The 18,657-nt window shown below is 37.9% G+C and overlaps 1 protein-coding gene across 2 annotated transcripts in view; it reads left to right on the top strand.

The window, feature by feature from the left end:
* LOC114031849 (transcription initiation factor TFIID subunit 4B-like) overlaps positions 1-18,181 on the top strand; it is a 184,533-nt gene extending 166,352 nt beyond the window's left edge. For both annotated transcript variants that reach the window (XM_027847015.1, XM_027847013.1), the window contains exon 15: positions 16,372-18,181. In XM_027847015.1, coding sequence (XP_027702816.1) covers positions 16,372-16,539 — 168 coding nt within the window. In that variant the 3' untranslated portion in view covers positions 16,540-18,181. The remainder of the gene's footprint in view (positions 1-16,371) is intronic.
* Positions 18,182-18,657: the final 476 nt, after the last annotated feature.

The raw sequence follows: 18,657 nt of genomic DNA, 5'->3' as shown, positions 1-18,657 counted from the left end.
ATGAACCAATATGAACCTGAACCAGAGTATAATAGACAGCATCTCCACAAATTGAGAATGCTAAAGTTAGACATCATCATCAAAGCTGGCGTTTATATAGAGCTTTAAAGTTTGCAAAGTGTTACATGTGTTATTTTACTTTATTCTCACAACAGTCTTTTAAGGTAGGTGCAGTTATCACCTTCATTTTATAGATGTGATAAAGTTAAATCTTATTTTTTTAAATCCACCTTCTTTTCCTCCAACTCCATTTCTGCTGTCCTATTGAGAAAGAGAAACAAAATCCCTGTTACAAACAAGAATAACTAAGCAAACAAATTTGTGCATTGGTCATGTGTGTCCCATCCCATCTCTCGTAACCCCCCCCCCCCCCCCGAAATCTGAATTTGTACTTTGATCCATCACATCTCTGTCAGGAGGTGAGTAACATCATGAGTTCTGTGGAGTCACGGTTGGTCATTGCTTTGATCAGGAATCCTAAGTCTTTCAGTGTTATTTGTCTTCACAGTATTGTTATTATTGTATAATTTGTTCTCCTGGCTTCAGTTTCAGCTTATTTAAGTTTTGCCAGGCTTCTCTGAAACCATCACTTTCATCATTTTTGTGAAACAATAGTATTCTATCACATTAATTTACCATAACTTGTTCAGCCAAATTGATGACTACCTCCTCAATTGCTAATTCTTTCTTAATGCTGCCAGTCTGATGAGTGAGATTTGGAACCTGAGTTATTATTTTTAATTTGCATGGATTTCTCTAATTATTGGTGGTTTAGAACATTTTTTTGCATACTCCGGTTGATGGATAGATTTCTTCATCTGAAAAATTCTTGTTCACACCCTTTGATATGGAAAATGAATTGAATGATGTTCTTAAGCAAGACCTCAGGCCCTTCTCTCTAATGTCCCTGGCAGGCAGTACTGTTTTCTCATTGCCTTTCTGGTTCCCATGTACCAACTACCAGAAGGATGTAAACAAAAAATGTTTAAGGTAGAATTTGCTTTAAAGGTTGACAAAATTTCTTTGAATTTGTAATTTTCTTTCAAGACAGATAACATTGACTAGAATAAGTGAGGGAATTTATTTTTAGCCTGTAACCACATCATTGTAAATATATCTTACTGTACTTTATATACTCATATGGAAGCACTTTGTAAACCAGAAAGCCCTATTTCAATATAAGCCACATTTAAGAATTTCTCCTGTTAATTATGTCAAACCAACCAGCTTTTTTAAACAAGTACAACTGTGTATGTGTAAGTTTTTCATAATCAGTGTCAGATCCTTACCCAGCTATGTTTTCTGTGCATGTCAGGTTCAGACATTCCCTCAATATAGCCCATCTGGACTTGGGTAACACAGGAGACAGTGGTACTTAGTGTAGTCTTTGTAATGGAGATCTGTCAAGGTCAATTAGAGGTGGAATTACAAGTCTTAACTCCAGTTCAATGGTAAATGTCAGTTGAGCCCAGATCTTGACATGTAAATAGCTGTTTGAAGCTTCTGTTCTTTTGGGTAGCAGTAGTTCAGCATATTGAGCCTGCAAGTACCTTTTATAATTTGTACACAATTGAGCTAATTCCTTTTATGCCACAGAAAATTAATCACTTAATCACTTAAATCACTAAGTCGTAATAGATGTAGGCTAACCGTATTTGCTTCCATATTACAAAGATGATGTAAAACACCACTGTCTCTGGGTCAAAGGATGTGGATATTTTAGTCATTTTTCTACATAATTCCAAATTCTTTTCCATAGACTGTTCTAGACCATGTCATAGATCCACTAACAATATATTATTACTTTGTCTCTCTACCCACAGTACCTCCCAACATTGACCATTTTTTATTACCTTTGCCAACTTGCAGAATGTGAGGAGAAACTTGAGAGTTGTTTTATTGGCAGTTTCTCTTAGTGATTTGGAGCAATCTTTTATATGGTTATTAATAGTTGGCAGTCTCCTTTCTTTTGAGAAATGTTTGTTCATACCTTTTGACTGCTTCTCTATTGAGAAATGGCTCCTGATCTTAACATATTTGTGTTAATTCCTAATGTATCTTAGATATCAGATTATTATCAGTGATAGATGATATAAAATTTTCCTGTAGCAGCGAGGTTCCTTTTTTATCCTAGCTGCATTGTTTTTGTACAGAAGTTTTCAATTTTTTGTATTTTAGCCATTTAAACTATATGATTTCTTTTATACCTTGGTTGGATAAGAATTCTTCTAGGCATAGTTGTAAATAGAATTTACATTTCCCATATTTCAAAAAATGATGTCATATATCCATTTGAAAATGATTGTGGTATATAGTATAAGATGCTGATCTAAACTTTGTTTTGGAGAGGGGAGGGTAAACACTTTTCCTGATAGTTATGATAGAGATTTTTTTTTCTCAGATTTCTTTTTGGGAATTTATATCAAACATTGGACTACTAAGTTAAGTCATTTCTGATTCTTATCTAGTCTTTACCACTGATCTACTTCTCTGCTTTTTAGCCAATACCAAATAGTTTTGACGATTACTACACTTTTTCTAAATTTTTTAAAATGAATACTGCCCATGTCATTCTTTACTCAGTAAACTCCAGTGGCATCCTGTTACCTCTGTGATCAAATGTAAACCCCTATGTTTGTTGTTTAAAAGTCTTCACAATCCAACCTTGTCGATTGTTTCCAGCCATACTGATCTTCTTGTAGTTACACACACAACGCACTTCATCTCCTGTCTCCTTGCCTTTGCTTTGGCCATTGCTATGCACACAGGGCTTTCTTTCCTCACCCTCGCATCTTCTTGTCTCTGGTTTCCTTCATGACATCTTTTTGCATCAGACCTTTCTTGGTCCTCTCATCTTTTTCTTCCAAGACTTCCTTATATAGCCTTTGCATGTGCTTGGTATATACTTATATATGTGCATGTTAGAATTGTAAACACCTTGAGTGTTATGTCTATTTCACCTTTGTGTTTGTATTTTCCAGCTTGGTGCCCTACACACAGTAGGCTCTCAATAAATGCTATTTTATTGATTTACAGCTTGTTGGTCTGAAGGCATTCCTACTTAAAAAAAATAATAATAATTCTCCTTAGTCTGAACCTCTTCATATTTTGTCTAGCTTTATAAAATAAATTGGTAATTTGATTGGTAGAGTACTTGACCTAGCCAGACCCAGTCTTGCCATACTGTGTTGTCAGGCTCTCTGCACTAATGTGAAAGTTCTGTTTCTTCCTTGAAGCCTTCTCTGACTAAATGAAAAAAGAAAAAAAGTGACCAATCCCCCATGCCCTGGTACCACCATGATTCCTCTCTCCCCATCACCCCACACTATGATACTATTTTTTATTTTTGTATAGCATTCATATTTTAATAATTTGGATGTTTATTGACTACTGTATGTCTTTTGCAGCAGCACTTTGGCCTTGGAAGTTTCATTTGTAGTAGACCCTGCTTGTGGCCTTGTCTGCTTGGATATGGTAGAAAAGAGAGGTCCTTCATTTTTTAAATACCTGAAGACCTTTGTTTTTACATACATATGTAGCTGTTATTGGTTAATTCTGCTTCTTTGCCTCACTGGCCTCATGACACCTTTGTTCAGGCCCATCTCTTGCTTCTTCACAGTACACATCCTAGAGGGCATTGTTTTGAAGTTTTGCCTCAGAATATCTTTTTATTGTTTCTTCTCTCTCTTCTGCTGTCAGTGACTTATTCTGCTCTGCTGTGCTTTGCACAGTTACCTCAGGTATTTTGTCCTGCATTCAACGCAGACATCCTGCCAGCAGAATTAGTGAGGTGTTGGTAATGGGTTTTTTGTTTGCTTTGTTTTGTTTTGTTCTGTTTTGTTTTTTGGAAGCAGCCTTAACTTAAGTTTTGGTAGTCTAACTCTGTTCTACAATGTTGCTGAGGATCTTGTCTTAACCATTTGATATTCAGAATGGTTTGCAGGCCATACTGATTGGCTGGAATTGTTTAAAAAAAAAGTAAATGTTAACCTCTTTGGAAAATCTGAGTGTTAAAACAGTGTAGCACCTTGCACATAGTACATGCTCAATAAATATTTATTGAATGAATGAATCGGGTATATTAGGCATTATACAACTTTGTACATGTCAGATTTCAAGATTTGTTGCTACACTGATGTTATAACTATCTTAGAGTTTCTTCAAAATAAACATCTGGAATCCTTGACTTGGATTTTCTACTAACTTATCTGATAATCAAACAATGACCTACCTTGCTCTTAGCTTTCTTTTGCTGATGAAAATCCTTGACTATTTATAGGAGTTACTTGATTTTGCCAGTATATGACCTTGGGCTCTTCAGGCATTTTCAATCTCAAATACTTTCCTAACTCTACAAATAAGTTATGATCCCTTTGGTATTGCCTTCACTCATACTTATTGATAATGTTCTCAAGGTGTTTAGTTGACCTCATTTAGGGGCTTCTTAGAATATCAAAAGAAGTTTTCTCTATTTTGTCAGCTTTAGGTGTAGCAAAGTAAACACAAGTGGAATTTCCACTTTGTTGTGTGCTTAATGAAGGTAGCATTCACCTTTACTGAGTAAACTTTTAGGTTGAGAATTGAAATGCCAGTACAGACAAAATTAACAGAAGTTCCTTGGTGACAAAGCATTTTGATCTTCAGTCTGCCTGTTAAATTGAATTTTCCAGGGCCTTACCCCACTTCCATGTTAGAAATTCCTTATGTTTAGTCATTGTGCTTTGCTTATAGGGGGCATTTGATAAATGCCTGTTGAATTAGACTTGAATAAAATGTTGAATAAAAATATCCTTATGTCCTGTAGAATTATATAATCATTAGTATACTTGGTTAATGGCAACTGAAGGAGCTGGATGATAGGACTTATCTGTCTAGCTTCCCACGTGGATTTATTTAAATGAGACAGAGAAAAGAGCCTGGTCTGGCTTTTTTGTGCTTTGTGAATCCTGTTTTTATTGTGTTTGTTTTTTTTCAACAACTGTGCCTGTTCCATACAAGGTGTTAGATCTGGGCACTGATGATGATGATGATGGTGATGATGATGATTAACAAGTAGCATTTCTATAGTGCTTTAAGGTTTGCAGAGTACTTTACAAATATTTCATTTCATCCTTCATTTGGTGCTATTATTATCTCCATTTTACAGTTGAGGAAGTTCAGGTAGGCAGAGGTTGTGACTTGCCCAAGATCATACAGCCAGTGAATGTCTAAGATCAAATTTCAGATCAGATCTTCTTGAATCCAGGTCCAGCACCGTTATCTGTGGTGTTACCCAGCTGCTGCCTGATGAAAGTGGATGAATGCAGCATAGTTCCTACCCTTCTGATACTTAACAGTATAGTGAGGAATATAACCTGCAGGGCCAGGGACGCTCTCACCAGTCACAAGGCACCTACCAACCACCCATTATGTACTATTTCTAAGTGCCTTTGATCAGTGATGAGGTAGAAAGCTTTTTATGTGATAGGATGCTAGTTTTTTGGCCAGTACAAATTGTGTTCCTCTCATCCAGCATGGCTTAGGTATTGGAAATGTTTTTATTATTACTGGTTCTAAATCCTATGATTTCATTAGTGTTAATAGTAGCTTGTATTTTATAATGCTTTACAGTTGATAAAGTGTCTATCTCCCTGGCAGTCAATAAACATTTATTAAGCACCTAACCATGTGCCAGGCACTGTGCTTCAATTGTACAAGTATTATTTGCATTTTACAAATGAAATCAAGGCATAGAGAGAATAATTAGGGGGCATACCTAAGGTTGTGAGCTAGTAGGCAGTAGGAAGGATTTGAACCCAGCCTTCTCTTGTTCCAAGCCCAATTCTTATCCCGCTTCCCTCACCCCAACCCCCCCCCCACTGCCTTTGTTGACAAATTTAGCACTCAGCAAATACAAGGATTTTAGGGTTACTCAGTGTCTAACAACTATCTTACTAGTATGATAGTATCCCTTTTCCTTTAGTTATGAGGAACATACTGATATTGTAGCTATTTTTCAAATTGAAACGTAGAGCTAACCCCCAAGGATAAAACCAAAGCTGTTTCTGTAAGGGAAAAATCTCTAACTTGCAGTTCTTTGAAAAAGTTTTAATAAAGTAATAAAATTGACCCATGGACATAATTTACTTGAGTTTTCAGAAGACTTTGTAAGCTTCTTCATAAAAGATTAAAGAAAATAACCATGGAGTAAATAGTAAAGTCCTGACATAGACTTAAACCTGACGAAGCCGCCCTGCTTTTCAGAGTGGAATAGGAGTCTTAGGAATGCAGATCCTCTAGATTTGTAGTTGGCCATGTTTTTCTACAGTAGGAGGAAGCATTTTTTTTTTAAACTGGTTAAGGGAGCTGCAAAATTGGACTTCTTATGAAGCCTTTTTCCTTTCTTAAAGCCAAGGTGGGTGGGTGGGAGTGGTGCCATCAGCAGAGTGTTTCCTGCCTTTCTCTAGCCCCAGACTGACTCAGCTTAAAGGTGGGAGGGAGGTACTGCTTTTGCTCTGAGGTCAGTGAAGCTCCTAACCTCTGATGTGCCATAGTCTTACTATAGGCCTGTAGCTTAGCTCTTTCTGTGCAGGTAGGTATTGCCTATTTCTAACTACGGGCTGTTTGGAAGAAAACTTTCTAATGTTTAAAACTTTCTTCAGTGGGTAGTAAAGGTAAAAGTGTGATTAGAGATTATAGGATCCTAGATTTAGAGCTGGAAGGAACCCTTGGAGGTCATTGAGTCCAACCCTCTCATTTTGCAAATGAGGAAAATGAGACCCGGGAAGTAAGTTTTGTAATTTCAGTAAATGTTATAGGAGAGATTTGAACCCAGATCCTTCCTCCAAGTCCAGCTCCATATTCATTATGCCTTATTGCCTCTCAGGTGTTCAGGTAGTGACTGACTAGATGAATATTTATCAGTAATCTCAGACAGCTAGGTGGCACAGTGGATAGAATGCTGGGCCTGACTTACCTTCCTAAGTTCAAATCTGGTCTCAGGCACTTTTTTAAAAAATTAATTTATTTTTAGTTTTCAGCATTCACTTCCATAAGCTTTTGAGTTTTAACTTTTCTCCCCTTCCCTCCCCTCCTATATGCAATTTGATATAGGTTCTATGTATACATTCCTATTAAACATATTTTCACATTAGTCATGTTGTAAAGAAGAATTACAGCCAATAGGAGGAACTACAAGAAAGATGAAACAAAATGGAAGAAAAAAAAAGCGAGTAGTATGCTTCGATCTGTATTCAGACTCCGTAGTTCTTTCTCTGGATGTGGATAGCGTTTTCCATCATGAGACTTTCAGAGATGTCTTAGATCGTTGCATTGCTCAGAAGAGCTAAGTCTATATATATATAAGTTATAGATAAGTTAGTCATCACACAATGTGGCTGTTACTGTGTGTAATGTTCTCCTGGTTCTGCTCACTTCACTTAGCATCAGTCCATACAAGTCTTTCCAAGTCCGCTTGCTCATCATTTCTTATAGAACAATAGTATTCCATTACATTCATATACCACAGCTTGTTTTGCCATTCCTCAGTTGATGGGCGTCTCTTCAATTTCCAGTTCTTTGCCACCACAGAAAGAGCTGCTATAAATATTTTTGTACATGTGGGTCCTTTTCCCATTTTTATCATCTGTGGGGGCAGCTAGCTGGCTCAGTGGATAGAGCACTGGCCCTGGAGTCAGGAGGACCTGAGTTCAAATCCTGCCTCAGACACTAGCTGTGTGACTTTAGGCAAGTCACTTTAAAATTTTCCTTTGAAAAAAAAAAAAAGAATCTCATTTTTGTCATCTCTTTGGGATACAGTCCTAGAAGTGCTATTGCTGGATCCAATGGTATGCACATTTTTGTAGCCCTTTGGGCATAGTTCCAAATTGTTCTCCAAAATGGTCAGATCATTTCACAACTCCATGAACGGTGCATTAGTGTTCCAGTTTTCCCCATCTTCAACATTTGTCGTTTTCCTGGTTTGTCATGTTTGCCAATCTGATAGGTATGATGTGGTACTTCAGAGTCATTTTGATTTGCATTTCTCTAATTAACAGTGATTTAGAGCATTTTCACATGACTATAGATAGCTTTAATTTCTTCCTCTGAAAACTGCCTGTTCATATCCTTTGACCATTTATCAATTGGGGAATGACTTGTATTCTTATAAATTTAACTTAGTTCTCTATATATTTTAGAAATGATGGCCTCAGACACTTACTAGCTGTATGACCATGGGCAAGTCACTTAACCCTGTTTTGCCTCAGTTTCCTCATCTGTAAAATGAACTGGAGAAGGAAATGGTAAACCACTCTAGTATCTCTGCAAAAAAAAACCTCAAAATGGGATCACAAAGAGTTGAACATGACTGAAAATATTGAACAGCAACAACAAAAATATCTCAGGAGGCAAATGATTTCAAATATCCCCCCAATTAGGATTCTGTGAATTTATGGCCTTATATGACTTTGGGGGAAGACAACAGAATGATATGTTGCACGGGAGCCTGGCTATCTTATAGTCACTCTTCAAAAGAGTAATTAGAAAAGTAGATCTGCTGGGAGTTTTTGTTAGCTCAGGGCCATGGGGTTGTCTTGAGGTTGTGCATTGATTGGTTTTTGAACCACTTGGAGTGAGGAACTTGAGTCGTGTATGACCTTGTGCTAAACAGTCCCATAGGAGATGCCATCTACTTCTCTTGCTTTCTTTGTCCTTTACCCTCATGTTCTCTCAATGTACCACACTTGGATTGTGTTCAGTTAGGGTGATGCATTTTAGGAAGAGCACTATGTTCAGAGGAAGGTGACCAGGACAATGCAGAGACTGTAGAAACCGTGCAGTACAAGGATCAGTTAAAGGAACACCCAGGAATGTTAATAATAATAGTTAGCATTTATATAGCAATTTGAGGTTTGAAAAGCAGTATATAAATATCTCAGATCTTCACAACAATCTTGGGAGGTAGGTGATATGATTATCCACATTTTACCGATGAGGAAACTGAGGTTGAGGGAGATTAAGAAAGAGGCTTTCCCTGGGGTCACAGCTCATGTCTGAGTCTGGATTTGAACTCAGTTCTTCCTGACTGCAGGTTCAGTGCTTTATTTCACTGTGCTACTTAGCTGTTAAGACTGGGTATGTGGGACATGATAGTGGTCTTCAGATGTCTTCAGATGTCACCATGTGGATCAGAGACTCGTCCTGGTTGGCTCCACAGTTTATAACCAGGAACAATGAATTGAAGTTGCAGAAGCAGATTCCTCACCATGTGTAAGAAAAACCTTCCTAACAATTGGAACTAACCTGCATGGACTGGTTTACCTTCAGTACGCAGTGATTTCTCCATCCACAGGAATCTTCAAATGGATTTCGGATGACCACTTCTTAAGATTCTTGAGTATACATTGGATGAGGGGATCTTTGAGGTGCTTTGAAATTCTGTGGTCCATCCGTCCTAATTTCTCCTGGTAACTCACTATCACTATATTTCATATATCAACAGCACTTCGTGTATCTGATCGCCCCTTACAATTCCTTTAAATTCAGTAGACATATATTAAGTGCCGAGAACATATGTCCCTCACTATGCTAGTGATAAAAAGACAGAAATACTCATTTTCAAATAATGAGGCCTTACATTCAAGTATTGTTACTAGGGAATGCACTATGCACACAGACTATTTGTCTCCTCTTAAGAAGAGCTGTATAGTCAAAGTCAGCAAGTTTAACTGGCAAACTGGTGGGGCTTTAATTGGCTAATTGGAATTAGACCTCTTGTGCTATCATTTCTTCAGGGCCCCATTGTTTGCATTGGCCATTGCTGGCATCAGAATGCAGTGTATATCACTCTAATACTGCCACATTGGTGAACATTGCTTTAACTTAGTTAAAAACAAACAAAGCTCACTCTAGCACAAATGTTTGAGTAGCATAATTTCTGGGGCAGTGCTCTATACACCATAGAAGTGGGGGAAACCACTGTGTGTCTGCCAATGCTTGGAGAATGGTAGCTGCGTTTTGTCTTTATGGTTGACATGTTGTTTTTCCAAGAACCCTGTCCATCTTACCCCCACCCACCATCCCTTATTGTCTCAACTGTTAACTTGAAGAGATAGTTGTTGGGTTTTGGTTTGGAAAAACTTCTGCTAATCTTCCAGCAGAGGGCTCTCTTTCTCGAAGTTAAGCATGTGTTCCTGTGCAGTCTGTGCTGGCCTTAGGGCTCAGAACCCATGTCTTTTAAACGTAGGTCTCCATGTAGATTACATTGCAGCAGATATTCAAGGCATTTTTAGTTATCATCACTGCCCACACTCAGAGCGTCCATTTGATTTTTGTTCCTAAGGCATAACTCCCACCCCTCAAAAAAAACCCCAAAATTTAGCTTTACTTAAAAATTAGCCTTAAACAGAAAAGAAACCCTTTGTTCTTAAGGATAGCTATGCCAATTAGCATATGCCTGTAGGACTGGAAACTTTGAAAAAAAATTTTTTTGTAAGTCAACTTAAATATCAGGTACTAAGTTAAAATATTAAATTAGTCCTGCCTCTTTTCAATTCCCTATTAACTTTTGTGATAACCTGGGTAAGCCATGAATGCATTACATTTCCAGCCCAAACATCTATATTCTCTTAGACATAGTGATATAAGAAAAGACCACAAGGGATGGATGAACAGAAGGAAGGAGGGAGGAAGGAGGCTATTTGCTAATAGTCTTAAAGACAGGAATTCATGGTCAGTGTGAGCTCTGTGTAGGCAGAATAAGGAATCACCTAAACTGTATATTTGAGGGGGCTTAATAAAGCCTCTTTGCCCATAGGAATCTTGCTCATGAACCAAACTGGCCAGATGCCTGAAATTCCTATCATCAGACCTCCTTTAGGGTTAATTTGATCAAAGGGCTTCATTAAAATGAAACTGTTACCTTGAGAGGAGCAGGAAAGACTTTTAACAATATTATGCTCATTAATACCTTACTACAAATTAGTTCATCAGAATAGCCAGCCAGTTTCCTCTCCAAACCCCAAGAAGTAGGAATACTGAATAGGGTAGAGTTAGCAAAGGCACTGGCCAAGATTTGGTCTTCTGTGCTAGAAAGGATGTTTGTGTGTTACCTGACTTGAAAAGAGTCTGAGGCATTTAGGGTTAGAGTCAGAGGGTAAATGAGAATTTGGGAAAAGAAGGGGCAGATAGAGAGTCTCAGATGTTGCTTACTTCACAAGTTTTTCTAGGGTCTACTCTGTTAAAATTGGGAGAGATAAAAATGTCCTTAATAGCCAAATGTATTCATCTTAGCATGCTTGTGATTACTGGAAGGTTATAGAGCAAAAAGGCAGCTGTAATACAGTAACACTGTCTTTGAAGTCAGCAGAGGTAGATTTATCCTGGTTGTGTCACCGTGGGCAGGTTGCTGTTTGTTTATCTGTAAAATGTGTATAATAACCTCACAAGGTGTATTTTGAGGATCAAATGAGAAAGTATATGTAAAAGAACTTAGTGACATTTATATATATATATATATATATATATACACACACACACACACATATATGGTTCGCAGCTATAGTGAAGCACCAGCAGGAAAGCCTGGAAGGATGGAAAATTTGAAATGAGAGATTTAAAACAGGATGATCATTAGCCTAAAGTGTTCATTTGAGAATTTGCTCAAGTCTCTTTCCTCTCTTCCTGCAACTCTGTGATTTGACTTTAACAAAGTTCTGTCCTACAGGTTACGTGAGTTCTCCAACCAGTTCCATTCTTTTTGAAAGGCTGACATTTGTCTGATGGAATCAGTAGATGGTTATATTCACCTTTCCCTTTAAAGTAAAACAGTTGTTCTATGTTCCTTACACAAAATAAGTATGCATGGAGACTTTGTTTAATGACATATAACATGAGGCGCTAATCTGGAGTTCCTTATTTGATTTGGCAGTTTGGGAAGTATGTTAACACTTAGACTTGAGTAGGTTTCCTGGAAGCATATGGGTACATAGGCTTCATAGATTATTAGAGCTGGAAAGGACCGCAGATCACCCAGTCCAGCCTTCTAATTTTATATGTGAGGGAAAAGGCATGCTGGGAGGAGAGCGGGTTATTTTATTTTCACTGACTTGGTCTCTCTTCACTCAGGTGAAGTGTTAAGTTGCTGAGAAATATTCATTTTCGAGATAAAAAGTATTACCCTGAGGGCTTCAATTTTTAGAATGAAACAACAGGGAGTTTGGGGTTTCTGACTTTTTAGGAGTAAATTATCTAGGTTGAAGGTTATTCAAACCCCTTATTTCTTCTCCTGCATGTACTTGCACTTTAGCTGTATTTCACTACCCATTGTCATTTGTGGGGTAAGGGTAAAGAATATTGAAACTGAAAAGTGTGATTTGCTACTACTTGAAAGTCCTAGTGTATTAGGGAGAAAGTTGGACTTGATAGTGAAAATTAAAGCCTTAGGATCCTTTATATCTTTCCATTAGTAAGCACTATATAAATGTTAGCTATTATTATTATTATTCCTATTAATTCAGTTATCCATATTTCTCTTCTGTTCTCTTACTATATGTAATTGAGAATTTTGAGTGTGTATTAAACATTAATAAACCTCATATAATAACTATAAAGTCATAGAATATTAAAATTAGAAGAGACCTTGTATCCAATACTGTCCAGATCCCTCATTTTAGGGGTGAGGAAATTGAGACCCAGAGAGATTGTGACTTCCCTAATTTCACACAGCTAGTAAGTGCCAGAGCCAGGATTTGAATCCAGGTTTCTTTTGACTCCAAGGTTTAGGGTTCTTTCTGCTGTCCCTTAATCTTTCAAGGTCAACAAGAAACTCAAGAGTTCGAGATAGGATTCCTTCCCTCCATCCCCAGTTTATTTGGGGGGGGGTGCCTGGATATTTGGGTTACTACTAGAGATTTATAATCAAGTTGATAAAAGATGTTTTCTAAGTTAATCCCTGTGTGGGAAAGAAAATGCTGTCACCTTTGTAAAGTTCTGAATTATAAAGGACATTTCTGTTGGGTTTCTGAGTCTCCCTTGGGGTTTGTTTCATTTAGAACATTGCCTTGGGCCTTCTGCTGCATCCTGTTGGACTGACCTCCTTTTCAACCCTGTGCTGGCAGCTGCACTGCAGAACTCTCTTTTCCCTGGATCCTTCAGGGTTGTCATATGACAAACTTGAACTGTGACCCTTTTGTCTTACCCAGACGATTGGACTCTCTTTATCCTTTCTGGCCAGCAGTTCAGAGACATTTTATGGCGCACCCCCCTCACCCCTTCCTTCCCCAAACTCTGCCCCCAGTTCTTTGTCTTTTCCTTTTTTCCTCTTTCTCCTTCCCACCCTCAGTGAAATTTATTCCAAGCCATTTAGCAAACTGAGCATTTCAAATGATGGCATATTTGGGACTCTTAACCGTAACACACAATGAGACTGATAGTAGGAAAGCTTCTAAGTAGGAAACATTTGGAAATATAATTAGAACAATTATATCTAGTCTTTAGTCAAGAAAAATGACTTTTAAATGAAAATTTCAAGCTAGAAACTATACACAACTAGCCTTGCTATCAGATAAACATCGTGATCACTGCCAGTGACAAGTTTTATCAACTTTGTACCTAATGTATATTTTTAATCCTCTTTCTCTGAACTGAGATGATAGAACTATTATGTAGAAGTCTTTGGGGGGTTCTTTTAGGGCAATAATTTATAACAGTAAAGATTACATCCAAGTTTCACCCCCTCCAAGTAGTATTGATGCCAGCAGAGAAGAATGATTCACCAGGGCTGACTGCCATCCTTAGCCAAAGTTACGGAGTCTGAGCACTTGTATTTGTACAAATTGCATTCATTACCAAGGACCCTGCAGTAGTGATAAGAGACTGGCTGTATAGTATAGATTGGCTCCAAGATAAGTAGCCAGTCAATTGTGCAGCCAGCAGTAATTTTATTTTTTTTTCTCTTACAAACCTTGGTGGATTTTTCAGAATTTAGTCTGTGTGGATGTATGTCTGTATGTATGAACCATCTTAACTGAACTGTGAGAAATTTTACTATGATGATTAGTAGAATTGATTGGTAGCCCTCCAGAAAACCTGATTTGAAGGCTGAATATATTGTGCCCCCAAGACACTCTGTGGACATTCATATAATTAAGTCAACATGGATATTGTAAAGGCTTTTGTTTTTAATATATTTTTATAATTTGATAGCTTTTAAAATGACTGAAAAAACTAGAAATTTGGCTGGGGTAAACTACTCATTATGAGACTTCCACAGACCTAGTTGTTTTTTGTTTGTTTTTTTTTTTTTTTTAATTTTTTATTAGTAGGCTCCACATAATTTTACAAATATGCCTAAGGAACTGTGTGTGGTTTCTCTGCTTGGGAGTCTGTTATGTGGTAGATAAGTCCTAAAAAGTTGCCTGAAACACATCGAGAGTGACTTACTTAGGGACCATACGACTAATAATAATCAGTAAACATTTATTAAGCACCTACTATGTATCAGGCACTGTGCTAAGCACTGGAGACACAAAAAGAGGCAGAAGACAGTCCGTGCTCTTGAGGAGCTCCAAGTCTAATTGCGGGAAACAACAAACAAATATATACAAACAAGCAATATAGGAGATAAATAGGAAATAATTAAGAGAGGAAGACACTAGGATTGGGCGGTTGAAAAAGGCTTCCTGTAAAAGATGAGATTTTAGTTGGGACTTTCACAGGAAGCCAGGAGGGAGGGCATTCTAGGCTCTCTGGATAGGGGACAGCTGAGAGAAAATGCCCAGAATCAAGAGATGCAGTGGCTTATTTGTGAAACAGCCAGGAGCCCAGTGTCATTGGACCAGAATCAGTGTTGGGGAGTAAGGTGTGAGAAGACTGGCAAGGTAGGAGAGGTTTAGGTTTTGAAGGGCTTTTAATCCCAAACAGAGCAGTTTGTGTTTGCTCCAGGAGGTGATAGGAAGCCACTGGAGTTTATTTCGGGTGGTAAAGAGGCTGATATAGTAGGACCAACACTTTAGGAAAATCACTTTGGTGGCTGAATGGAGTGGGGAGGGACTCAAGGCAGACAGACCCACTAACAGTCGTCTAAACCTGAGGTGACCAGAGGGATGCTAATGTCAGAGAGAAAAGGGGGGGTATATTAGAGAGATGTTTTAAAGGTGAAATCAATAGGCCTTGGCCACAGATTGGCCATGGGGATGTGAGAAATAGTGAGGAGTGAGCCTGAAGGACAGAGGATGATGCTGCCCTCTACCGTAATAGGGAAGGTAAGAGTGGGATGGAGTGTAGGAGGAAAGATAATGAGTTCCATTTTGGGCATGTTGAGTTTAAGATGCCTGCTCCACATCCAGTTTGAGATGTCTGAAAGGCAATGGGACATGGGTATGTGGAGTGAGAGTGAAGAGGCTGATACCAGGTTATCCAATTTGAGTGACTACAAAGATAGTGGCATCTTCAACAGTTATGAGTTGCTCTTATGCACTCCTGGGGCTCTTTGGCACACCCTTTTCGCTCCTCTAGCTAAAATATTGTTTTTTTAAATGTCTTTATAGATCATAATTATAATCTTTTTAAAAATAAGTTTTTATTGTTTTTTTTAACATCACCATTATCATCTCTCTCTCCCCTTTTTTTTTTTTTTTTTTTTTTTTTTTTTTTTTGCAAGAGGCAGTTGGGGTTAAGTGACTTGCCCAGGGTCGCACAGCTAGTAAGTATCATGTGATACATTTGAACTCAGGTCCTCTTGGCTCCGGGGCCAGTGCTCTATCCACTGCAACACCTAGCTGCCTCATAGTCTTTTTTTTTTTTTTTTTTCCCTACTGACTATGTGGTGCAGCAAATGCTGAGAAGATTTCAAAGCAGAGGTTTTGTTGGGGTAGGGTTAGAGAGAAAGAAGTATATGACTTCATTTTAAACAGCAAGATAATGGAGATGGGGTCATGATTTTAAGGACTTGAAGTTTTTCTCATTTTATAGTGACCTACTCAATAGGATCATAGATTATAGAACTAGAGATGATCTAGTCTAGCCTCTTCATTTTACAAGTGAGGAAACTTGAGACCCACAGAGGTGAAATGACTTGGCCAGGGTCACCTAAATAGTACAGCACCATCACTGTTGTTTCATTGAAAAAATTTTAAACATCAAATGGAAGTGACATTTAGTTTTAGAGATTGAGACCGAATATAGAGTTTCAGGATTCTCTCTCTCTCTCTCTCTTTTGTCAACAAGCCAACAAACATTTATTAAGTCATTTTGGTGATTCACCTGGAACTTGAGTTCATTCAACACGAATTTATTAAGTACCCCCTGTGTGTGGTTAGCATAAACACTGTTGGACTGTGGTAAAGACTATTCTTTTTAACTCCTTTTCTTTCTTGATTTTATCCTCTCTAGGGTTTAAATGGTAATGCCCTTGCCTCAGGGTCATCCAGCCTGACTGTCACCAAACAATTATTTCGCCCAAGAATTACTCGAGTCTGCCTCAGGGATTTGATATTCTACATGGAACAAGAAAAAGGGATGAAATACTCTCGAGCTCTATACCATGCTCTTCTGAAGTGACAACTCCACCTTTCTATCCAGACCCTTGCTACGTACTGCCAAAGAAGACCTGATGCCATCAATGGCCATTTCTGGAAGATAATCACCATTGAGGATAACCTTTGTTTACTTTTGTGCTTTTATTAAATACCTACCTAAGCACCTGTAGGGTTTTTAATAAATAGAGTTCAGCTTTGTCTTCTGTTCCATTGGTGAGTTGTAGGTGTGCACAGAAATAGGCACCTACCTACCTATTTGTTTAACCCTTACCTGCAAGCCAAGAACTTGTCTGCTGCTACTTGCTTCATTAGCACAAACCAAGTTTGTTCTACGTGTAGTGCCTTTCCCTAATCCATATTTAATTTGGAGAGTTGGTGGGAAAGAAGGAAAGGAATATTTTGTGATGATGCTTTAGCACAAAAAATATATTTAATCCTGAGTAGTCTTGGGTCACTATGTTAATGTGCAACATACCTGGCTCAGGTGAGGTTCAAAGTTCCTTGAGTTGCCCTTAGTAGTGCTAAGCTAAAATCAGAAGCCATGTCGTACAGCTTAAAGGTGGCAGCAAGCAAACCACCAGTGACTTGGGTCGTCAAAACGGAGACAAATGGGGATTGTTTATGCCTGAAGTCACTATTCTTTGGCTTATACCACCACTGCTGTGTTTTCGAGGTGAGGGGACATCCTTGTCAAGGAAACCTTGAAATCGAAGCTGCTAAAAATACCTCATTGGGAAAGGAAAAACGCAGGGGGCATTGGAAGGAATGGCATGGGGCACTGAGTTCAAACAGAAAGAAGGGAAATGAAAATAGGGTAATAAAACAGAAAATGTACTGTGTGAGCCCAAAGGGAAAAACTGAGACTCCAAAGTAACCTGCATGTGTTCTTCTGGAGGAAAACGGGAAAAAATACACGTCACCTACGTACAAAAGAAAATATAGCCAACACTTCCACCGTATTCTCTGTCCAGAAGGTTGGTTATTTGTTTTACCCGAAGAGAGAATGGTTCTTCTAAAGCATTCTCTCTTCAGTGTCATCTTCATTCTCCTGAAATTAAAGCCTCTTGTTGCATCGGAAGACTTCTTTGGTGATGAGTGAATTATGAAGAAGAAATGAATGAACAGAGGACCTAATTTTGACTTCCATGTACTTGAAAGATGATTCCAGTATCCCAACAATGTGGCCACACTTCGGAAGGGCCTTTGCTTAGCAGTTGGCATGTATTTGAATAGCCATGGAATCCGTTTCTTCTTTGCAAAGTAAAACTCTGGTTCACCACAACTGAATGTGACTGGCTCACACTTGTAGGAAAGTAATAATTGTCACTGATTAGAGTCACATGAGGGAAAGAATGAGCTCCCTCAGAATGTGTAAAATGTGAAATGCCAGGGACTCCTAGAAAAAATAATTCCAAAAATAAAGCTCAAAGCTGTGTTACTTTTTAATCCCATTTCTCCACATTGGGACCACTGCAGCCATGTACTGCACTGTAGTGAGTTTCAAATTGGCCACCTTTTTTTTTTTTGTTTCAGCAAGTTAGTAAAGAAATGCTGTAAATTATGTATATAAACATATGTAAAAAGGCAGTACTTTGAGGAAAAAACAAATCTATATTTGCAAGATACTGACTGACCACATCTGAAAGTTGTTTTGTATAATTAAATGCTTGGCTTTACTTTTTTTGTAAAGTGTAGCATTTTGCCATATTTGTGTATTGTATCTTATTGATCAGATGTTTAAAATTATTTTAAATACGTCATTAAAAGAATTATTTTATTATAAAGAATAACATGGCAATTTTTAGTCAATTATTAATATTTGTAGAGAAATGGAACTAGCAGTCAACTATCAATATGGCGCTTAATGGCATCTTGGATTTGTGGGTATGAATATATCATAATAAGCACATTCTCTCGTGTCTATCTCAGTAATTGCCCCAAGTTTTGAGTTTTGGCTGTTGGGTTCCAGGAACCGTAGTTTTGGTCTATATGTGGGATATATCACATTTTAAGGGAAATGAGAATTTGAATGCTGCTTAACTGTAAGAGCTAATTAATACTGATTTCAACTCTTTTTGAATGTCTCAGTAATGATCACTGAGATATTAAATATTGAACTTTAGGATGAATATATTGAAAA

This window comes from Vombatus ursinus, unplaced genomic scaffold (assembly GCF_900497805.2).
Source record: "Vombatus ursinus unplaced genomic scaffold, bare-nosed wombat genome assembly UNPS02015255.1, whole genome shotgun sequence".
NCBI classification, from domain to species: Eukaryota; Metazoa; Chordata; class Mammalia; order Diprotodontia; family Vombatidae; genus Vombatus; species Vombatus ursinus.
Note: the sequence above shows the minus strand (reverse complement) of the source record. Positions and strands in the feature narration are given on the sequence as shown.